Genomic DNA, 24,977 nt, shown 5'->3' with positions numbered 1-24,977 from the left:
CGATGCCATCTGGGAGACCTGAGCAGCGGCCATGTCCATCTAGGCTGGGTCGCCCCAGGAGATGTGGGCCAACGGGGATCGAGGTCGCAGGGCGGGAATCATATCAGGCCGCATCTACTCCTGATGTATCATCTGGGGATCCCCAAGACGTAGCATTAGGGATTCGATGGGACCGTGTAATAGGACTGGCCAGCTCGTATGCAGGCATCACCCAGGTGGAAGGTGCTACTGTGGGCAAGAGTCAGACGTTGTAATATGATGTGTAGCACCAGAGCTCATCGCAGAGCGGGTTGTCATCATCCTCCATTCCATGGACAAGACCAGTTGTCACTGCCAACCCAGGGACCCCAGCTCATAGCGCCGCAGCTATGTCTAACGGTGGAGTGTGAAAGCGGACAGTTTGGCGGTGTGGAAAGTGAGGGGCTGTGGGCTTGGGATGTGGTGTCTTTGCCCCTGGTAGCATTCCACCCCCTCCCTCCTAGTCGGCGAACCTGAAGGTGATCAGAGCGTCCCGTGCATGCTGGCCCTGATGATAACATTGTGCGGCCTCCCCTGCCTGCCTGGGCCCTATGTCCTGTTCATCTTCCCCCTCCTCCGCATCCTACCCATTGGACGAGGCGTGCCCTTCCTCCTCATCCTCCTCCTCCAGCACATCGCACCTATGCTGCGCAATGTTTTTTTTCAAAATAAATTTAGAGTACCCAATTCATTTTTTCCAATTAAGGGGCTAAATTGCCAAGGTGGCCAATCCACTTACCCTGCACATCTTTTGGGTTGTGGGGGAGAAACCCACACAAAACGGGGAGAATGTGCAAACTCCACACGGACAGTGACCCAGAGCCAGGATCGAACCTGCACCCTCGGTGCTGTGAGACAGCTGTGCTAACCACTGCGCCACCGTGCTGTCCTGCTGCACGATGTTGTGGAGGTTGCAGCAGGCCACCACAATGCGGGCGACCCTCTCAGCCTCATACAAGAGAGCCCCTCCAAAGCGTTCCAGGCACCTGAAGCACATCTTCAGGATGCCGAAGCATCACTTGATCACATTCCTGGTCGCTGTATGGTGGGTGTCATTGTATCGGGTCTCCGCGTCGGTCTGTGGCCTCCAGATAGGTGTCATCAGCCACAGGCGCAGAGAGTAACCCGTCACCCAGGAGCCAACGCCGGGGGGGGGGGGGGGGGGGGGGGGGGCGGGGGGGGGGGGGGGGCGGGGGGGGGCGTGTGGGAGGGGGGGATGCCTCCCCATACCCCTGCGGTGCCAGGTGTGCCATCATATGGCAGATGTGTCGCACTGTCTCTCTGCTCAGCCGGAGTCTGGATTGGATTTGATATTGTCACGTGTACCGAGGTACAGTGAAAAGTATTTTTCTACAAACAGCTCAAACAGATTATTTAGTACATGAAAATAAAAGAAAATAAAAAGAAAACATATAATAGGGCAACATGACGTCCACAATGTAAATACATAGACACCGGCATTGGGTGAAACATACAGGAGTGTAATATTAATCAGGTCATTCCTAAGAGGGTCATTTAAGAGTCTGGTAACAGCGGGGAAGAAGCTTTTTTTAAAATCTGTTTGCGTGTTCTCAGACTTTTGTATCTCTTGCCCAATGGAAGAAGTTGGAAGAGTGAGTAAGCTGGGTGGGAGGGGTCTTTGATTATGCTGCCTGCTTTTCCCAGGCAGCGGGAGGTGTAAATAGAGTCAATGGATGGGAGGCAGGTTCGTGTGATGGACTGGGCTGTCTTCATGACTCTCTGATGGAACGCCCGGTCAGGCAGGTCCTCGAATGGCAGGCGGTGCCGGTACACAGGAGGCCTCATGGAGCTCCTCCTTGGTAGCTCCTCCGCCTCGCCCTCCAGTGTGTGCGACCGCCTTCTGCCCCTCTGTAGCCCATTCCTCTTCTGCCCGCTCCACTGCTGCAGTTTCCCACTCCTCATCGAGTGGCCCCTGCTCATGCAGCCGCAGGGCATCTGGCAGATCTGCAACTATCGCCACGGCGGCTGGTTGAATGCGAAACGCCATTGTCTGCAGGGGGTGGAAGGTCATGGCATGACACATACTCCTGTGCCCAGCCAGGTTCCAAGGGCTACAGGGTGGCCCCGGTTGGCACTGCGGCCTCTGCCTCGCATGTCCCTCCCTCAACCCCCTGCCCCGGTGTCCTGCAGCATGGGGGCTCCCGGTCTGGGTACCCATCCCTGCTGCCAGAGGTACTGTTTGCTGGCACTGCCCACGCTGGGGGCTGCCGTGGGTGTTACCCTGGGCGGTCCGCCGATGGGTGGTGGCTGGTTGGGCAGAGTGTTCTGGGGCGGGGGGGTGCTCTGTAGCGGGGCGTAGGGTGCAGGGGTGGGTGCACCCATACGGCGGTGTCACTGTGTGGAACCAGGCATAGAGATGGGTGGTCACTGGATGCGCAGCAGGATGTCCGCCGTAATGGCGGTCGGTGCCTGGAAACTGCCTCAGTCCTGTGGTGGTGCACCCCGGCTGTAGGCCTATTTCCCCCCACTCCACCTCCCCTATCCTGGCCCTGGCAGGGTGCCCCACCCCAGTCAGCACGGCCGGAGTCCGGGCCGGCAGCCTGCAGTTATTCCATGCCACTTCTTACCTCCTCTACCTCGCTCAGCAGCCACGACGCCAGGTTCACGGTTTTTGAGAGCAGAAGTGAACCACGCCATCGGTAACTCGGCCCATCAGAGGTGGTGAATCTTGGTGGCCGCGGAGAATAGGGTGCCAAGCCCTCTAATGATATGCCTGCTGTACTTTTACTTCGCGCAGCGAGCGACACACTTACGACATTTTCGGTGTGCCAAGGCATCCCGATTTGCCGTCAAAATGGCGCCTACCACGATTTTGGCCTGGGAAGCTATTCTCCGCCCAATCGCATTTTGCGATTTCAGCATCGGCAATGGAGAATATCGCCCCTTTTCTGGAGAATGTGTCTAGTTCTACAATGAAAAAATCGGCGAGGCCCCAGCCGATCCTCCGACCAGTGAGAGGCTAGCAGTCATGCCACGTAAAACACGTGGCCTTCACGAAATAAACGGGTGTAGAATTGCCGGGTCCGTGGGCGTGCATGCGCACGGCGACACCCTGCAGAGGGCGCACCGCACAGCATGGTGCCAGCCGTGCGTGAACTCGACCTGTCAGATAGTGCCGCCCTGGACGCCCACCCCCCCACCCCCGGCCAGCGGCATGGCCTTAGGAGCAGCAATTCTGACCCCTACAGGGGGCCAGCACGGCACTGGAGCGACCCACGCAGCTCCAGCTGCTGATCCCCGGCATCAGATGGGCGTCGCAGGTCTGCACGTGCGCAGTGGGGCCGGCGCCAATGCACGCATGCACAGTGGGTCCGGCGCGATTGCCACGCATGCGGAGTGGCTCCCTTCTCCGCGCCAGCCCCGACGCAACATGGCGTAGTGCTACAGGGGCTGGGGCGGAACAAAAGAGGTCCCCTGCCCGAGAGGCCAGCCCGCCGATTGGTAGGCCGCGATCGCAGGCCAGGCCACAGCCAAAGCCCCCCCGGGGTCAGACCCATCTAACCCCCCCCCCAAACCAGGCCGCCCTCAGATGCATCCAGGATGGCGCCAGCGGGACTCGGCTTTTTTAGCGCGGCCGCCCAGCCCATCCCGGGCCGACAAGCGGCGGGGTTGCCCCATAGAGCGGTCCCTGAACGGTGCCACGCAAAACCACACCGGCGCCAATTCTCCGTGCTCCAGAGAATCAGCGGACCGGCATCGGGGCAACGTGGCGTAATTCGCGCCGGTCCCGGTGATTCTCCAGCCGGACCCCAGGGTGAGAGAATCCCACCCGTAGTGTTTACAGCATTTAGTTAGGGTGTCCCCCTGGTGGAGGGAGGTCTCCATATTTAGGTGTTTCCTGTGGCCGTCCCTTTAGTTAGGGGGTCCCTGTCAGGGGTCTCCATATTTTGGTGCTCCATGTCGGGGGCTCTCTATTTAGGGGTTGCCAGTTTGGGGTCTCCCTATTTAGGGATCCTTGTGGGGGGCCCTATTAGTTTGGGGGTCCCTGTGCGGGGTTACTTTAGCACGGTGGTTCGCACTGTTGTTTCATAGCATCAGGGTCCCAGGTTTGATTCCCTGCTTGGGTCACTGTCTGTACGGAGTCTGCACGTTCTCCCCATGTTTGCTTGTGTTTCCTCCGGGTGCTCCAGTTTCCTCCCAGAAATCTCGAAAGACATGCTGTTAGGTGAATTGGACATTCGGAATTCTCCCTCAGGTACCTAAGCAGGCGCTGGAGTGTGTCGACGAGGGGATTTTCACAGCAACTTCATTGCAGTGCTAATGTAAACCTACTTGTGACAATAATAAAGGTTATGATTATTAGTTAGGGGCCCCTGGGGGTTCTCCCATTCCAGGGGATGGGAACGATGGGTAGGGGGTTGGTAGGAGAGGGGTGAGCAGGTAGTGCATTGTTGGGGGGTGAAAGTGACCCTCAGATGAGCTTTAGGGTAACTTAAGCCAGATCCTCGGCCAGATCCACCACGTCAGGTTCACGTTTGGTGGTACCTGTAGTAAATCCCACCCATGTGAGTCCTGGCCAGAGGACCAGAGAATCGCAAGGGCCCAGAGACTCTGGTGCCGAGCCCACTAAATGGATGTAACTGGGCCATTAGGACCCGTTTGCATCCTCCCGCTGCCACGTGGGTGAGAACACCGATTCAACCACACCCACCAACGGGGGGCCGGAGCAAAGCAGTCGGTTCAGCGCCCAGCGTGAAACCCGATTTTGGTCAGACCCTCGATTTTCTGTCCCGATCGTGATCCACGTTGCCGGTGTTACGGGGCAGAGAATCCAGGCCACGATATCACTACAATACTGTTGTTGTTGAAACATATACACAAAATACACCTCAGAGATTTATGACCTTTATTTCCTAAATTCGTCTTTTCAAAATGGTCACTGTATGTACAGCAATCCGACTGAGCCATATGTCTCAGGATTGGCTGCATCTTCCACAGCATTCCTTTTTTTCTCAGTCTCAACTAAGAGCACACCAAATTCAGAATCCCTGTAATTTCGGTTCCTTATCTGTACCTTGAGTTTCCTAGTATTTTAACGTCCACTTTTTCATTAAGTGACGGATGCAGAGATCCTCCTATCTGCTTCACTGATGGCCTGAACAGGGCAAGTTGCCTGCTGTGGGACTGGAGTGTATGGCAGATCCCAGCCAAAATGGGTGAAGGGTAACAGGGGGTTGAATTAATGTCCTGCAGAGTTCTGTCCAGGGTCTTATCCTTCCATGTGCTACAGTTATTAATGTTTAAAGAGCTTTTGTGATGGGTCAGGTGCTTTAAGCTGCTCATTATCTGATGTTCTGGTGAAGTGATATTTCTGGGGTTGCCAAATTTGGTTGGAAGAATTTTTGGAGATTTGATTACCTAATATTTTTACCACATCTGACTGTGACATGTGATCATGTGACATCTGATCAAGTGCTCCCATTCTCCCTCTCTCCCACAGCCACCATTCTCTAGTCTCTCATCCCTCCCCAGTCACCATTGCTCATCTCGTAGTCTCCATCTCTCCCCTATCCCTGGGCCCCCAGTCTCCTTCCTTCTCAAATCCTTACTCATGAGAGTGCCTCCGGTTACATATTCTTGAGGCTTCTTGAACGTTTCAGTCAAGAATGAGGGAGAAACTGTTTTACTTCACACGTAGTGATACCGTAAATACTTTGATGAAGTCTTCTAATGGTTGACATACTGTAAACGCCTTCAAGCACCTTTGGAACTTATTTTTAAATGCCAGAGTTCTAGATCTCTCGGAGACTAATGTAGGTGCAGGGAGTGCATGTCTCTCTTGTGGAGGGTACTTTCCAATTTTTTTCATAAGTTTTCATTTTCTTGTGTCTTGTCATGGGAACAAAATAAATTGTAGATTTTGTTATTTGCTCCCTTTGCTCAGCACAATATTCTGCACTCTGATGGAGAGTAGAGTCAGAGAATGTGTTCCAAGGCCCCTGCAACTTCTGCCTTTGAATCAGTTCTTAATTGATGCCTGTTGATTGTTGGCATGCATAGCATCCAACTTTACTGAGGCGGTAATGATGTAGAATTTGACATATGGTGCCGCTTGTCATTATCAACTTGCTTAAAGGTGCTCACCCTTATTAGAATGGACATTTCTGACATCCAACATAAATAACACCACAAACATACGTCAGGCACAGAAATGGACAGGCATCTGATACAGCAAGCTCCTGACCCACTACATCCATGTTAATTTTAGGAAGAGGAAAAAGCAAAATGAGTTCAGAGAGCAAAAGGTATAAGCAAAAGTTAAAAAGGTGTGTCTGGACTTTATTGGTCTGTTTTTCCTCTTGTCTATTTTTTGCTGAGATTATTGAGATGATAAAGATAAAGGGGTGGATTCTTCAACGCTGTTATGGGCCAGGGTTTAGAGAACACCAAAGTATATCATGGAGTTCACCTGACCCACAACTTTGAATAGATTTTGGTTATGGGGAGCAGAAGAGCCCACTTTACAGATGTTATACAACAGAGATCTAAAGTATTTTTAAAACAAGACAATGTTTATTCTATTTATCCAGTTAACATTTTATAAACCCACTGTAAACATCTTACCAACTACCAACACTGATAACCCCCCAAAAAGATACAGTACTCTATAGGTAACCCTTAGTAACTTTCCTAACATCCACAAGCCAATACACGTTTTAACACAGTAGGTTTGAATTCTCTACAGCGAACAGTTATCACTTTTAAATTATCAAGTGATTTAAATTGTTTAACATACAGAGCGAGATACCAATATACATTTGAATATACATTCGTTTGAATGCAGTTCTCCAATTGAAAGCGGAACTAAAACACAGAGCCAAAAACAGCTTCTAGCTCAAAACGAAAGTAAAAAGCAGAATCACATTCCATCTCCACCCACACAATGACATCACTGCAGCCATTTGATAAAACACAATTTTCTTAAAGGGACTCTCACAGGACAATCGGCCAATGCCGGTATCGGGATTCCCAATTGGGCGGAGAATGGTGGGTCATCCAAAAACCTGGATCGATGTAGGGCACCAGACCCATTGCAATGGTCCATTGGCCTGCCGCCGGCCTCAGTGAACTACCCACCCTGCACTACAGCATTATGCAAATCTACAATTTGCATGTATTCAAATCTGATTAATGAGCTGAAGGTCCGAATATCCACCCCCCCCAACCCCGTTATGCTCCATACACATAACCAGAAATCACGCAAGCGTGATTTGCTGTAAGTATTTACAAGCGGGAACCAGATGCCATGGCCATTGAGGGGGAGCAGGGAGGTAAGCAACTTTTGAAACTTTTCAGGCTTGCTGGGGAAGGTGTATGTCTGGATCTCAGGCAGTAGCGGGGAACAACTTGGTGGCACGTTGTTGACTCAGAGTGTCCCCCTCGGGATCTGGGTGCCCTGGCTGAGATCCCTATTACTGCATAAATTCATTTAAACCCACCCTAGCTGCAACTTACAGGTTGTTCAGATAACAGACTGCTCACAATATCCTGCAAATGCTCTGAGGGCTTTTGGTTATGTAGCAGCACAGCTGAGGCCAGCGGGAATCATGACTGGTCTCCACCACCAGACGTGATGACAACGCCGGGGAGCTCAGGGGTCACTGCAGTTGCCGGGTGGTGGGGGACATGGCAGGACAGTACTCTGGCATTGCCCCCTGGCATCCTGGAAGTGCCGACCTGGTGGTTCCAGGGTGGCATTGCCATAGTGTAAGGTTAGCATTGCCAGGCTGACATTGCCAATGGGTGGGGTCTGAATGGGGCGTGGCCATGAAGAGGGATTGAGGGGGGTATGAAAGGAGGCATTTGGGGGGATTGAGGGGGGCATGAAAGGCGGGGGAATTTGGCAACCACATAGCGGGTGCAGCTCACTTGGGAGGGGTGCTGATGCCGGCAATTGGGGGTGTGGGAACCTGATGTCAGCGAGAAGGTGGCAAGGCCTGAAGGAAACCCCTTTGAGAGGGCCCTGTTGCTCGTAATCCATGGGGATGTGCAGATGGGGGTGCTGCACTGTCACTTTGAACTTGGGACACCCTTTGTAATGGCACCCGAAGTCTGCGAAGCCGGGCTTGCCGGCTGGCTCCAAAAAAAATCTTTGTGGGAGAATTGCGATGGGAAAATTGCACCAGCATGGTTTCCCCTACGAAATGACATATAGAAATCTTTCCGGACAATCGCGCCCTAACTGTGGTAACAAGCAGGAACTGCCGCGGGATTCCAGCGCTCAGCCCAGTGAGGCCGGCAATACTATTCAATGTTAATTGGTCCATTTAATGGGCAGCACGGTAGCATTGAGGATAGCACAATCGCTTCACAGCTCCAGGATCCCAGGTTCGATTCCCGGCTGGGTCACTGTCTGTGCGGAGTCTGCACGTCCTCCCCCTGTGTGCGTGGGTTTCCTCCGGGTGCTCCGGTTTCCTCCCACAGTCCAAAGATGTGCAGGTTAGGTGGATTGGCCGTGATAAATTGCCCTTAGTGTCCAAAATTACCATAAGTGTTGGATGGGGTTACTGGGTTATGGGGATAGGGTGGAGGTGTTAACCTTGGGTAAGGTGCTCTTTCCAGGAGCCAGTGCAGACTCAATGGGCCGAATGGCCTCCTTCTGCACTGTAAATTCTGTGTAATGAAGCCCCACGGGCTACTCGAAGCAAATGAAGGCTCGCCAGCCGAATCGCCGACACTGCGCCCGCCAGGTCCCCGCTAACAAGGTCGAGCAGCACTTGCTCAGCCAACCCCAGCCAGCTCACAACAATGGTGCCCAGGAGACCGGCCCCAAGATTCGGAGATGCAGATCTGGGGGAGCGCCTAGACGCAGTGGAAGACAGGGGAGATGTCCTGTTCTCCCGTGGGTCCCAGAGGGTCAGCCAGTGCTGCCTGGGATGAGGTGGCAGGAGCTGGGAGCGCCGTGAGTGTGACCAGGGGGACTGGCCTCCAGTGCCGGAAAAAGATCAACTATCTACACCGGGCAGCACGTGAGTAGATACCAACGCTTGTCCTTTGAGGGACGAGCCCTGGAGGTGACTAGGGGGACTGAACAGAGCGGTCACCAACGCAGAGACCGGCAGATGCCACAGAGGTGAGAAACTACTAGGGACCCCATAGGACCTGTCAAACTTGAGTTGTTATTGCCTTACTGACAGACCTATCCCTCTCACTGACCATATGCTCATTCTCCCGCAGGTTCTCCAGCTGACAGTGCCCGCTCATCCCTGGGGGCCCCTGTCCTGTTCAGCACACTGAGATAACACGGGCTGCAACGGGATGCAGCTTTAACTGAAAGATACTCCAGACCTTGAAGTTAGTTCAATTTGATTTATTGAACCTGTCACACAGTTAGCACAGTTCTCAGTGAGTTCGACTCTCTGCTAACCGAAGTGTGATTACACTGTCTGACTGAACCAGACTAGCTCTTAGCCACGTGCTGTAGGTGTTATGTGATAAATACACCCTGACTTACTCTGTAGATGTCCCCAGTGGAAAGAGGTGGAGTGTGAGTGCCTCATGCCTTTTATAGCAGGAAACCACCCCAAAGTGTTCTGTCCGCTGATTGGTTATGTCCTGTTCTCTGTGTTCATTAGCTGCCTGTCTGTATCTCATTATGTGCATGTCTGCATATCATGACATCTCCCCTTTTAAAATGTTTTTCTGTAGCATATGTGAAAGTATTTACATGTGTAGGTCGAAAAACTAACTTATTTATATACAATTGCAGATGGGAACATATGTACATACCAAAACAGGTGTCTAATGTGCGAATACAGAACATAGCAAACAAAACAAATGTTCATAAGTCCAGTCCCTGAGCTTGTGTCTGATCCTGGTCGACCGCCGGAGAGGTGGTGGTGGGGACAACGGTGCCTTGATAGGCGGGATTGAAGCCAGACTGGTGGCCTCGAGGTTCGAGGTATCAGGAGGTGGCACAATAACAGATGGAAACAACGAGAAATGGGGTTGCGGACGGGCAACTGTGTGCAGTGCACGTCTGTTTCGCCGCACAACAGAGCCATCAGCCATATGCACAATATATGATTGAGGAGTAGCCTGTCGAACTACAACAGCCGGAGCTGACCAGCCTCCATCATGTAACTTGATCTGAACAGCATCCAACGGGGATAGCACAGGCAAATTGATGGCATGAACATCATAGCCCTGCTTTTGCCGGTCCCCGAGTTTCTGCACCTTCTGCAGCACCGGGAGGTGATCCAGATCAGGCACGCGTATGGCTGGAAGAGTCGTCCGCAGGTCCCTGTTCATCAGGAGTTGAGCCGGTGACATGCCGGTAGACAGAGGGGTTCCCCTGTATGCAAGCAGCGCAAGGTTGACATCAGAAGCAGAATCCGCGGCCTTGCAGATGAGCCGCTTCACTATGTGCACCTCTTGCTCAACCTTCCCGCTGGACTGCGGGTAATGTGGGCTGGAAGTGACGTGATGAAACTGATATAACTGGGCAAATCTTGACCACGCTTGGCTGTTGAAGCAAGGACCGTGTCACTCATGACAGTGAGTGGAATACCATGTCTGGAGAACGTCTCCTTACAGGCCTTGATGACAGTCTTGGATGTGAGCTCCAAGAGCTTCACGACTTCTGGGTAAATAGTTGGAAAAATAATCAATGATTAACACATAATCACGACCATTGGCATGTAAGAGGTCCATGCCCATCTTGGACCACAGGGAAGTCATGATTTTGTGCTGCTGAAGTGTCTCCTTGCTCTGTGCTGGCTGGAAGCGCTGAAGGTCGGACAGTTGAGGACCATGTTCGAGATGTCCTGACTCATTCCAGGCCAGTAGACAGCCTGCCTGGCTCTGCGCCTACACTTCTCGACACCCAGATGTCCCTCATGGATTTGCCGGAGCACAAAGCTCTGGAGACTGAGTGGAATGACAATGCGTTCCAGCTTGAGGAGGATACCATCAACCACCGTCAGGTCGTCCTCCACATTGAGGAATTGAGGGCACTGCCCTTTTTGCCAGCCATTGGCGAGGTGGCGCATGACATGCTGCAGAGGAGGGTCTTTGGTTGTCTCATCGTGAATGCAGATCACCTTTTCATCCGACGCTGGGTGGTTGCTAGCCCACAGCTGCACCCATGATTCGATCTGTTCGATAAATGCCGGCGGGTCAGTAGGCAAGGTTATGGAGCGGGACAAGGCATCTGCAATAAGGAGCTCCTTGCCAGGCATGTACACAAGTTCAAAGTCATACCTTCTGAATCTGAGGAGGATGCACTGCAGCGGGGGCGTCATGTTGTTCAGGTCCTTATGGATAATGTGGACCAGACGCCTGTGGTCCATCTCCATGGTGAACGTCGGCAAGCCATAGATGTAATCGTGGAACTTGAGAATTCCAGTGAGAAGGCCCAGGCATTCCTTCTCAGTTTAGGCGTTACCGCTGCTCGGTGGGTGTCATCGCCCGTGATGGTAGGCAACCGGTGCCCAGGGTGAGGTTTGATCGCGCTGGAGCAACACCGCGCCGATGCCAGCCTGGCTCGCATCTGTCGAGATTTTTGTTTCCCTGTCAGGGTCAAAAATGCCAATACAGGTGCAGTGGTGAGCTTGACTTTCAACTCCAACCACTCTGCTTGATGAGCTGCCTGCCATTCAAAGGCAGTAGACTTTTTCACCAGGTATCTGGGGGCCATGGTGTGGCAGGCCAGGTTTGGGATAAACTTGCCCAAAAAGTTTACCATGCCGAGGAAGTGCAGCACCGCCTTCAGTGATCTTCATGGGGTCGATGGCCTTGACCTTGTCTGTGTCCGGGCGCACACCCTGCTGAGATATCTGGTCACCTAAGAACTTAAGTTTCGACATGCCAAAGCAACACGTGGCCCTGTTCAGCTTGAGGCCATTGGTATGGACACAGCGGAATACCTGCTGGAGACGAGAGATGTGCTCTTCGGGAGTTGTGGACAATATGATAATGTCGTCCACATACACACAAACCCCTTCAATGCCCTCCATCATCTGCTCCATGATTCTATGGAAGATCTCCGAGGCCAAGACAATGCCGAACGGCATACGGTTATAGCAGTACCTGCCAAACGGTGTGTTGAAGGTGCAGAGCCTTCTGCTGGACTCATCCAGCTGGATTTGCCAGAATCCATGTGACGCATCTAACTTTGTACGTGCCATCTGACTAGTGAGTTCCTCCCGCTTCGGGATGGGGTAGTGTTCCCACATTATATTCTGCTTGAGATCCTTGGGATCAATGCACAGCTCCCTCAAAGGCTTTTTCACACATCCCATTGAGCTGACCCAGTCAATTGATTCTGTACCTTTGGAGATGTTGCCCTGGTCCTGAAGATCCTTTAGCTGCGCCTTCAGGCGCTCCTTCTGTGGAGCCGGGACCCGGCGTGGTGCGTGGAACACAAGCGTGGTGGCATCAGGCCGTAGCCAGGATCTTGTACCGATATGGCAGAGTGCCCATCCTGTCAAACACATCCGGATACTGAGCAAGGATGTCGTCAATGCCGGCTTGAAGATCCACGTTGGGGGAGGTCATTGTGTAGACCTGCTGCACAAGGTTTAGCTGCTTGCATGCATGTGCGCCGAACAGGGAGGCCCTGTCTGGCTTGATAATTTCAAACCTTAGCCTTGCGCGAATGCTCCTGTTGGAGACGAACAGATGGCAGGATCCCAGTGCTGTGATGGCATTGCCTTTGTAGTCCAGGAGCTGGCAGGCTGCTGGAAGGAGCTTGGGTGGCTTCTTGATTGAAATCTGCCTGTGAAAGGAGATTGGCAGAAGCACCTGTGTCCAGCTTGAACTGGATAGAGCATTGATTTACTTGCATCACCGCACTCCATTCGTCCGCAGAATCCGTGTGAGGATCGGCAGACTCCGTGATGATGTCAGTGAGGCATGTTCACATGTGATAATGATGCCCACATGGTAGGGGGACTCCAGGCAATCGTCCTCTGGATCCGTTGTACTGTCAGGATCACTCCGAACGCGCCTGCCTTGGAATTGGGAACGCTGGCCCTTGACTGGTGGTGCAGACTTGCATAGTGTCCAGGCTTTCCGCAATTTAAACATCGCCTGCCTCTTGCAGGGCAGTGTTTCTTTAAATGGGCAGTGCCGTAGTTCAGGCATGTCATGACGTCGTTAAACTCCGTGCGTCGTCGCACATGTGCATTGCGGTCGCCAGACCTTCGCACCTGTGCAGTGTGATGATCGGCCGCTTCGTTATCCTGTTCGCATCGCGCATGCATGGGGCTCCGGGAAGAGCGTGCAAAATGGCCACTTTCATCAATGCTGAGGCGCTGCATCCGGGCGATGGCTTGCACACTTTCCGTCTCGTGGGAGGCAAGTTTCTCATTTTCAGCCGATTTGTATTGGGAATACCGATTTTTGGCGTGCTCATGCACTGTACATGTTTCAATCGCAACTGGCAGGGTCATATGCTTGATTTTTAAAAGCTGCTCTCTCTGAGGATCAGAGTGAGCTCCAAAAACGATTTGGTCTCTGCTCATGGAGTTAGCAATATCACCAAAGTTGCAGGACAGCGCTCGTAGACGGAGATTAGTGCTGGCTTGATTTTTTTTCCCCATGTGTCTCGAGGAATATGAGCTCCCCCGCTAACTATGGGGCTATTACTGTGTATATAAGGTCGCCAGATAGGAACCGCCCTGCAGAGAGAGGGGACCCGGTCATGTCTAACCGGGCCTCTTTGTAAATTGTACATATTATAATTAAACGTCTTCTTTCTGTTACTCATCTGACTCCCTTCACCTTTATGAAAGAATATATTAGTCAACACAATAGCGGGAGCGATGGGGCGACATTAACTGCTAGCTACTTTTACATTCTCACCTATCTGAAGCAATTTGAGGTGTTGCGATTGTCACTGTTGGATGGGGAGGGTTAATATTCTCCACCTACCTTCGCACGCAACCGCCACCAACAAAATTATTTTGAATTCAAGAGTAAAAGGGCACAAAAGACTTGTTGCGACAAAACTGTCGAGCTCTCTGCAGTCACATACTCAAAAGCATGCCAAGTTTTGCTTCCGCAGTTTGGAATTTGCTAATAGGCAGAGAAAGGCTCCAGTTGGAAAGTCACCACCAGCACAGATGCTAACAGTCCAAAATGTCCTCCCTCTGCCCCCATATGTTTTATAATGGGAGGATTATTTTACGTCACTACTATTAAAATGGAATGTCAACACTAACTCATTAGATATTTATTCAAATATTTAACATCTCAATATTAAATTATGCAACTCAACAATACTGAAAATATTTAGATTTGAGCATGCATTAGCCAAGGACCCGGCCCCAGGTCACTGCCCATGTGGAGTTTGCACATTCTCCCCGAATCTGCATGGGTCTCACCCCCACAACCCAAAAAGATGAGCAGGGTAGGTCAATTAACTAATTGAAAAAAAAAATTGAGTATTCTAATTTTTTTTAATTTTAAAATTAAAAAAAGATTTGAGCATGCAGCTGTCAATTCCTTCATACCAAACAATCCCAGCATGGTGTTGCCCTCAATATAGTTACTCGATCTGTATTACCAAATTGATATTTTTTTTTTGTTCTTTAAATGATGCGTAGTGGGCAGTTTTCAGTTCCTCGGATGCCACTGAAATTTTCAGCAGCAGAAACCGCCACTCCATCTGTTTTTGTCGCTGAGTGGCAATAGTGCTAAATAAGTTGCTGGGCAAGTAAATGCAGGGAGTAGATTTATTTCAGTGTTTTCACTGAATCTGTGGGGCGCCTGGTCTCAGTCCAGCAACTGCCCAAAGACAAGAACAGAGAAAATAAATCAGAGAGTCACCAGTTCACTCCTCTGTACCTTATTGGAACCAGTTTCAAAATAAAGGAAAAAGGGACAGCATTTATATTGCATCTTTCACAGGACACAGGACGTTCTAAAGTGTATTGCTGCCATTGAAGTACTTTTGATGTGTGGCCACTATTATAAACACGGAGGAAACACGGCAGCCCATTTATGCATACCTTAACTTCCACAATCAGTAATGTGACGATGATCATCCAAAAGGAAGCACATCTGACAAAGCAGCACCATCTCAATAATGCACTGGAGGGTCAGCCTAGATATTGGGACTCAAACCCACAACCTTCTGATTTGGAGGCAAGAGTGCTAGCCAACCCACAAAAAGATTAACTGTCTGCTCTCTTGCCTGAAAATTGGAGGGAATAGTAACAAATGCGAGATGTCCAAAAATTACGGCATGCAATTTTTACTCACTCGACTACAACAAGCTGTCAAGACTTCAATTCTTGACAATAAGGTTTACGTTATTGAATTTACAATTTGGGTAATTTAAACCTAACTGCTCACGATATGTTAATTCTCCTGTCTACAATCAAACTGAAAAACTTCACAATATGGGGACACAGTGGGTGTATTTTGAAGATACTCTCCCTCATCTGACAGATTACTTCTTTTGTTGAATACACAACAGAGATAATCCCATCTGTGAAGGGTCTGCTACCCTCTGCTGGTGAGAAAAAAAATCACCTTGAAAAAAACAAGACGTCGGTGTGACATAAGCTCCGAACAAGGCTTGGTAAGCCAAACCTTTTGTGAATTTTTTAGAAAAATACAAGTGTGGATGTATAGATGAAGGAAGGATGTTTATTTTGACTGCCTTTCAGAGTTATGTTGACACAGATGACCAAGAGAGCTATAGCAGTTACCAGAGAGGACTCCTGTCTAATTTAACACGGTTGCTTTACAGCGCCAGGGTTCCGGGTTCAATTCCTGCTTGGGTCACTGTCTGTGCGGAGTCTCCACGTTCTCATCATGTCTGCGTGGGTTTCACAGTTTCACAGGTTGGGAATAGAGGGATACGGACCCAGGAAGTGTAGAAGATTTTAGTTTAGACGGGCAACATGGTCGGCATGGGGTTGGAGGGCCGAAGGGCCTGCTCCTGTGCTGTACTTTTTTTGTTCTTTGTTCTTTGACCCTCTGAAAGGGCACACAATCTAGGCCTACTCCCCCACCCTATTCACGTAATCCCACCTAACCTGCCTATCTTTGGACACTAACAGGCAATTTAGCATGGGCAATCCACCTAAACTGCATTTCTTTGGAATGTCTGAGGAATGTCTGGGGCAGCAGGGTAGCATGGTGGTTAGCATCAATGCTTCACAGCTCCAGGGTCCCAGGTTCGATTCCCGGCTGAGTCACTGTCTGTGTGGAGTCTGCACGTCCTCCCCCTGTGTGCGTGGGTTTCCTCCGGGTGCTCCGGTTTCCTCCCACAGTCCAAAGATGTGCGGGTTAGGTGGATTGGCCATGCTAAATTGCCCGTAGTGTCCTAATAAAAGTAAGGTTAAGGGGGGGGGATTGTTGGGTTACGGGTATAGGGTGGATACGTGGGTTTGAGTAGGGTGATCATGGCTCGGCACAACATTGGGGGCCGAAGGGCCTGTTCTGTGCTGTACTGTTCTATGTTCTATGTTCTAAACCGGAGCACCCGGAGGAAACCCACGCAGACATGGGGGGAATATGCAAACTCCACACAGACGGTCACCCAAGGCTTTAATTGAATTGACAGGGATTTTCAGGAACTTCTATGGAAATACCATGAGGTCTTCCAGAGAGAGTTAGGCATCAAATTAAGCATCAAATGAGTGAAAGCAAAGATCTATGTAGAGCCAGAAGCAACAACAAAATTCTTTTGTGCCTTATTCTCTGCACCAAAAAGAAGAGATGGAGTTGTAGCATCTGCAGAACCTCGGGGAAATTACTCCAGTACAGTTTTCAGAATTGGCAGCATTGATCATCCCAGTATTGAAGCCGGACCCCCAGTCTGAATGTTCGGTCATTCTAAGATGATGGTGAAAAGGGCAGCTAAAGCGGATAAATATCCTATCCCCACGTTGGCAGGAGGCCTCAAACACACCAAATTTGATTTCACCCATGTTATCAGCAGCTTGAGCTAGAAGGTGAGACAAGAAAGTTTATTCCAATAAATCCCCATAAAGGTTTGTTCCAATGTAAGAAATTGCCTTTCGGTATTTCATCGACCTGTGCTACATTTCAGAGCCTTTTGTAGGGAATTCCGAAGGTTGTTATGTACCTGGATAATGTCCGAATGATGAAGGCAACACCAGCGGAACACTGAGCAAATTTAGAAGTCCTCAAGAGGTTTAATGATGCCAATATTTTGATAAAGCGGGAGCAGTGCGTGTTTCAGGCTGATGAAGTCACGTATTTAAGTTCCAGAGTTGATGAGAAGGGAGTTACACCCGCTTGAAGAAAAGATAAAGGTAATAAAAGGGATCCCAAAACAAAGGAACATGTCAGAATTGAAATTCTTTCTAGGGATGATTAATTATTACATTTCTGTCTACCATTTTGGCATCCCTGCATCAACTGCCGAAGAGGCACCATTGTTGGAAGTGGGAAGATTCCAAGACGAAGTCTTTCGATCAGGTCAAACAGACCCTGAGTGTCATCGGCCCTGTTGGTCTATTTAACCAGGATACGCCCATTGTAGTCACTTGCGATGCATTACGTACGGCATCAGGGTGGTACTCTCAAACAAAAGTGGAGATGGTGTAGAAAGGCCGGTCACCTTCGCATCCTGAACCCTGTCGGATGCTGAGAGGAGATATTCCCAGAACGACAAAGAAAGTCTGGCTGTCATTTATGTTGCACCAGAATTTCGTCAATATGTGTATGGCCGCACTTCATCATCGTTTTGGAACATGAATCGTCACTTGGCTATTTTCGCAACTTGAGTGTGAAGATGGGCACTGCACTTGGCTGCACATATGTAAACCTTTCAGCATAGACCGAGAACCCAGATTTAAAACGTGGATGCTTTGAGAAAACTTCCACTGCCACAAACAGCTTCCGAGACTCCCACTCCACAGGAGATCATTCTGGCTCCAAATTCTTTTGATACTCTACATATTTCATCTGGCCACATTAAGTCGTGGACCAACAGAGACCCTGTGTTGTCAGGAGTTAAATAATTGGTTCTTAGGGGTTGGCATTTTGAGAAGTCAGAACAGATTAGGCCTTATGCACAACATAAGGTTAAAAGCATTTGCAAAGATTAAATTCTCCTGTGGGTTCCCGGGTGTTCCAGTTTCCTCCCAAAAAGACGTGCTTGTTACGTGAATTGAACATTCTGATTTCTCCCTCTGTGTACCCGAACAGGTGGTGGAGCGGAAGTAAAGGTACCACAGTTGGCCCCTACTGCTCTCAGTCAGAGAGGAGGAAAATTGACTGTGTTTCCCACTGCTGAATGATGAGCAGAGACACCTGATGGGGTTCAGACTCACTGTCTGCAACACATTAGACATTGGGAATAGTGACTTGGTCAAGGCAGCCAGCATCTGCGACAGCAACTTGTTAATGATTTCAGGAGAGGGGCTGGGAAAATCGGTGGAAAAATAAGGAGAAAAAAATTAATATCAATCTATGGATTTGAACTGAAAACCAAAATACAGTGCATTCTAAGGCAGATATTTTAATATCTTTGTTTGTAGTGCTTGCTGGAAATAAATCTGATTCCTCCTACCCCCAAGTGGTAATATGGTGTTACCACATTTCAGATCTTGCTGTGTCTGACACTGTGGCAGGAGCTGATCCTGCCCAATTTCAGCGGGATTCATTATAGTTCACCCTCGTGGGTCAGAACATGTCCTTGTACAGTGACTGGGCACAGGGATTCACACCCCAATGGGGACTGCATCAAAGAGGACAAATTTAATTTCAACAGGCACAAATGGGAAGACTGCGGATGAACCCACAATTAATACAACTAATCCTAACCTAACTCTAACCCCATGCCCTATTTCCTTCCCAGTACTTTGCCCAATTGGGCACTCATCACAAATTGATTTGATGGGCAGCACGGTGGCGCAGTGAGTAGCACTGCTGCCTCACAGCGCCGAGGTCCCAGGTTCGATCCCAGCTCTGGGTCACTGTCTGTGTGGAGTTTGTACATTCTCCCCCGGGTCTGCGTGGGATTTGCACCCACAACCCAAAAGTGTTATTGGTTGACACAGGGGGTGGGGCACTGAATTTATGGGGGTGGGTTTTGGACAGAGCACAGGAGTGGGGATCTGGATGGAGCAGAGGTGGGGTCTGGATGGGGCAGGGGTGGGGTTTGGATGGGGCAGGGGTGGGGTTTGGATGGTTTGCAGGGTAGACGGATTGGCCGCGCTAAATTACCCCTTAATTGGAAAAAATGAATTGGGTACTCTAAATGTATTTATTTTTAAATTAAAAAATAAATAAATTGATTTGATAATTAATACCAACATGTTATTATGTCATGGAGGGCGGTGGTGCCTTGTCCAAGGTGGTCCTCACCCAAAATCTACCCAAATACACTTTCAAGCAGGTGTAAATGAACAACATTGGGGAGTGGGAAATCACTGCTCCAGTGAGGGTTAGCTGACTTAGGTTTTAATAGGCAGCACAGTAGCACAATGGTTAGCACTCCAGGATCCCAGGTTCGATTCCCGGCTGGGGTCACTGTCTGTGTGGAGTCTGCACGTTCTCCCTGTGTCTGAGTGGGTTTCCTCCGGGTGCTCCTGTTTCCTCCTATAAGTCCCAAAAGATGTGCTGTTAGGTAATTTGGACGTCCTGAATTCTCCCTCAGTGTACCCAAACAGGTGCCGGAATGTGTCGATTAGGGGCTTTTCACAGTAACTTCATTGCAGTGTTAATGTAAGCCTACTTGTGACAATAAAGATTATTATTATTGTATAGTCCAGCAACGCAAACGGCAGAGCCTTTAGAGAACCACTGAACCACTGCAGCGCAGAAGGAGGCCATTCAGCCTATCGTGACTGCACCAGCTCTCCGAATGAGCAATTCACCTAGTGCCATTCTCTCAGTAACCCTACACATTCTTCCTTTTCAGGTAACAATCTAATTCCCTCTTGAATGTCTCAATTGAACCTGTCCCCACCACATTCTCAGGCAGTACATTCCAGACCTTAACCACTTGCTGTGTGAGAAATCTTTTCCTCGTGTCGCTTTTGCTTCTTTTACTAATTACTGCATTCATCGTATATTTCGTATATTTATCATACGTCCCTACGTTTTTCATGTATGGAACGATCTGCCTGGACTGTACGCAGAACAATACTTTTCAATGAGTACACATGACAATAAACCTAAATCTACTTTAAATCTGTGCCCTCCCACTCTTGATCTTTTCTTAAGTGGGAACAATTTCTCCCTATCTACTGTATACAGATCCCTCATGATTTTGAATATCTCTATCAAGTCTCCTCAGCGTTCTTTTACTCACTGTACCAGAGAGCTGAGTTAACTATACTTTAAATCCTGTGCACAATGCTTATATTTATTAAACAAAAGAGTTTTAAGAACACGCATCTCACTCTTCCATAAAATTCAATCATCCTCAATGTGCTCATTTTGGGCATATTGTTGTACTGCACAAGTTGCTCACCTGATTTGTACACACTTCTTAGGCAGGATAGTGAGGCATTTAATCTGGCACATTCCTCACTATTTGTTCCGTATTTCTTCACCGTTTCACACACTTCCTCATCAGTCATCTCTAACAGGGATTCCAGGGTCAGTTGGTCAGGGATTATGTCCTAAGGGTTTTAAGAGAAAGTTTAAATCATTATTGTATGCTCATGGTGGTTTTAATACCTTTGGGCTACACTTCACCTGGCAGTTTGAGTAACATAGCCTCTGTTACATAGGCACGAAATGGAAACCATTCATTCGGACTAATTAGTCCATTTTGTGTTTCTCCTCCTCAAGACTGTAATCTTAATCCAATGTACCCACCATGTGCCCAGATTTTCATTTTTCTTTTCCCTCACTCACTAATGTTGGCCATAATGTTAACTACTAATTAACATGTTAGCATACATTAATTGGGAACCCAGTAGTAGCTCATTGAACTTTTGATTAGTAAATTGGTATAAGATTGTAGCATTCACAGTCACAGGGTGTAAGCATGTGTACTTCAACCTTTTGTGCACCAGTGGTAAAACCGTAAGACAGGAAGCAGAGAGTGCCCAGTTATGATCATTGTGAGAGCTTTACTTCCCTTGTTATCCATGATATGGAGATGCCGGCGTTGGACTGGGGTGAGCACAGTAAGAAGTCTTACAACACCAGGTTAAAGTCCAACAGGTTTGTTTCAAACACGAGCTTTCGGAGCTCTGCTCCTTCCTCAGGTGAATGGGGCAGGGGTGGGGTTTGGATGGATATGGGGTGGGGTTTGGATGGATATGGGGTGGGGTTTGGATGGAGCAGGGGTGGGGTTTGGATGGAGCAGGGGTGGGGTTTAGATGGAGCAGGGGTGGGGTTTGGATGGGGCAGGGGTGGGGTTTGGATGGAGCAGAGGTGGGGTTTGGATGGAGCAGAGGTGGGGTTTGGATGGGGCAGGGGTGGAGTTTGGATGGATCAGGGGTGGGGTTTGGATGGAGAAGAGGTGGGGTTTGGATGGGGCAGGGGTGGAGTTTGGATGGAGCAGGGGTGGGGTTTGGAAGGAGCAGAGGTGGGGTTTGGATGGAGCAGGGGTGGAGTTTGGATGGAGCAGGGGTGGGGTTTGGATGGAGCAGGGGTGGGGTTTGGATAGAGCAGAGGTGGGGTTTGGATGGAGCAGGGGTGGAGTTTGGATAGAGCAGGGGTGGAGTTTGGATGGAGCAGGGGTGGAGTTTGGATGGATCAGCGGTGGGGTTTGGATGGGGCAGGGGTGGGGTTTGGATGGGGCAGGGGTGGGGTTTGGATGGGGCAGGGGTGGGGTTTGGATGGGGCAGGGGTGGGGTTTGGATGGGGCAGGGGTGGGGTTTGGATGGAGCAGGGGTGGAGTTTGGATAGAGCAGAGGTGGGGTTTGGATGGAGCAGGGGTGGGGTTTGGATGGGGCAGGGGTGGGGTTTCGATGGGGCAGGGGTGGGGTTTGGATGGAGCAGGGGTGGGGTTTGGATGGAGCAGGGGTGGGGTTTGGATAGAGCAGAGGTGGGGTTTGGATGGGGCAGGGGTGGGGTTTGGATGGGGCAGGGGTGGGGTTTCGATGGAGCAGCGGTGGGGTTTGGATGGGGCAGGGGTGGGATTTGGATGGAGCAGAGGTAGGGTTTGGATGGGACAGGGGTGGGGTTTGGATGGGGCAGGGGTGGGGTTTGGATGGATCAGGGGTGGGGTTTCGATGGAGCAGCGGTGGGGTTTGGATGGGGCAGGGGTGGGGTTTGGATGGAGCAGAGGTAGGGTTTGGATGGGGCAGGGTTGGGGTTTGGATGGAGCAGGGGTGGGGTTTGGATGGAGCAGGGGTGGGGTTTGGATGGAGCATGGGGTTGAGGTCTTGATGGAAAACATGGGTGGGGCCTGGATGGAAGGGGGGTGTGGTCTGGATACGGAATTGGGTCTGGATGGAATGGGGGTGGGCTCTGCTATCACATAGTATGTCAGCGTATTCAGCAATTGCTCTGAGGAAGTGACTACCCTTGGACACAATCCTCAAAACTCCACTAAGTTGTTGAATGTGTTAAACAGTGTCAGTAATTAATTCATTAATCATGTACATTCATCCTATTTACCAGTAATGTTTGTAAGGCATTTACTGCTAATATTAGCGCTTGCACTAAAACAGTATCACCTCAACCGCACTTGTGTCCAGTCAGTTATCTAACCTATTCTTTAAGTGGTAGTAACTAGTTGAAAGGTTACAAAGACATGGGACTGAATTCTGCGCTGTTGGGATTTTCCGTTTTGCCGGCAGCCCGGGGGTTTCCCGATGGCGTGGGGCTGCCTCACAATTGGAAACTCCATTGACCAGTCGGTCAGGACAGAGAACCCCGCCCATGAATTCGAGTTTATGCAGCAGATAAGCTGAGACAGTGATAGAGTCAGCTGATGTTACAGAGGTGGAAATAGATGGTCTCAGTAACAGTGTGGTTAATTTTGGGGTGAAATATTGTGCCATGGCAACAGGGTGAGGAATGGAGTTGATGACGGAGACCCGAGACCAAAGGCAATGTCAGGGGTTAAGAGAGGCGGTAGAGCTTGGGGGGTCTTCAGTGTACACATGGAAACTGATAGCGTTTTCAGATAATGTCGCCGAGAGACACATTGAGTGATGTCCCCAAAAGGCTGTGGACGCTGGAACAAACAGAACATTTATGAATGAGATGACTAGATTTATGCTCAGTAAGAAGTCTTACAACACCAGGTTAAAGTCCAACAGGTTTGTTTCAAACACGAGCTTTCGGAGCACGGCTCCTTCTTCAGGTGAATGGAAAGGCTTGTTCCAGAAATGTTTATATAGACACAGTCACAGGTGGAACTGTGACTGTTAACGGGGATAACAATAATCTTCATTATTGTCACAAGTAGCTTATATTCACACTGCAATGAAGTTACTGTAAAAAGCCCCTAGTCGCCACACTCCGAGTTTGCACCAACCGTTTGGAAAGGTACCCTATGATTGGCCATGATCAATTGTCCCTTAGTGTCCAAAAGGTTAGGTTAGGCGGGGTTGTTGGGTTAAGAGGATATGGTAGGGGCCTGACCCTAGTTAGGGTACCTTTTCAAGAGTCAATGCAGACTAGATGGGCCGAATGGCCTCCTTCTGCACTGTAAATTCTATGATTCTGTGTTCCCTTCCAGTTGGGGAACACTTCAGCAGTCAAGGACATTCAGCCTCTGATCTCCGGGTCAGCATTCTACAAGGAGGCCTTCAGGAGACGCGACAACGCAAAATTGCTGAGCAAAAACTTATAGCTAAGTTCTGCACGCATGAATGCGGACTCAACCGGGATCTGGGATTCATGTCGCATTACATTCGGCCCCCACCAACAAGCCTGGACTTGCAGAGGCCTACCGACTGAACTGGCTTGGGACAATTCACACCTCTTTAACCTGGAGTTACCTCTCTCTCTGCATCTTTGATGATTTGATTGCCTGCAGGTGCTCGCATTCCGGGGCATCTCTGACTGTGTCTATATAAACATTTCTGGAACAAGCCTTTCCATTCACCTGAAGAAGGAGCCGTGCTCCGAAAGCTCGTGTTTGAAACAAACCTGTTGGACTTTAACCTGGTGTTGTAAGACTTCTTACTGTGCTCACCCCAGTCCAACGCTGGCATCTCCACATCATAGATTTATGCTGAGGAAGGTCATCGAGGAACATGGGAGCTATGGAAGGTAAATGGAGCTATGGTACAGATCAGCCATGGTCTGACTGAAATGGCGAGAAGACTGAAATGGTTAAAACCTAAAAAACCTATTTCTGTCACAATGTTCCTATAAGAGTAAGAAAGGGTCCCGGAAACAAAATTGTGGCATGATTTTCTGGCCCTGCCAATGCCGGGATCATCCAGTTCTCCCCAAAATCAATGGAATTGTGGCTGAGCCACCAAATCCCCCCTCCCCATGACTGGGTGGGAAAATCCCTGCCTTGGGAGTGAAGCAAGACAAAATCAGTGCCTTGTTATTCTTTGCAGTAGAATTGTAACACTCCTGACTCAAAACGACAGTATGTTATTTCAAGAAAAAATTAAATTCATAAATAGGCTGCTCTCATTGTGGTTATAGAAGTAGGTTATGTTATGGGGTAACAATTAAACTATCATTATATAATAAATTCTTAAACTGCAAGACATTAAGAAATAAAAATCCAGGGCAGATAGATGCAGTTTTCAGATTAATATTGCCCTCTGCTGGATATTTCAGACCCAGAATTGATGTCTGAATTATATGAAAAAGCCAAATGTTCTGAACAACTGCAAATAATAAGCAAAATCCTCCAGTGCTTAGAACAGTACCTCTATTGATCTGTAACGAATTTGAAATTAATTAGCTTTAAATGCTGCTGCAAATTGCAAAAATTAAATATATAATTGGGAGAGAAAGAAGCAGCTACCCAAGGCTCTGAGCAGCAGCAGCAAGAGACGGGACCAGAGGTAAGAGGGAAGATGAACATAGGGACATAGGAGCAGGAGTAGGTCATTTGGCCCTTCAAGCCTACT

At 49.5% G+C, this 24,977-nt stretch overlaps 1 protein-coding gene across 1 annotated transcript in view; it reads right to left on the bottom strand.

Annotated features, from left to right (window-relative positions):
- Positions 1–24,977, bottom strand: part of ksr2 (kinase suppressor of ras 2) — a 592,582-nt gene that overhangs the window by 394,622 nt on the left and 172,983 nt on the right. Inside the window, 1 exon segment of the mRNA XM_038791136.1 lies at positions 20,444–20,594. Coding sequence (XP_038647064.1) covers positions 20,444–20,594 — 151 coding nt within the window.

The sequence above is a fragment of the Scyliorhinus canicula genome, chromosome 1 (genome assembly GCF_902713615.1).
Source record: "Scyliorhinus canicula chromosome 1, sScyCan1.1, whole genome shotgun sequence".
NCBI lineage: Eukaryota > Metazoa > Chordata > Chondrichthyes > Carcharhiniformes > Scyliorhinidae > Scyliorhinus > Scyliorhinus canicula.
This window is presented reverse-complemented; position numbering and strand designations above follow the sequence as displayed.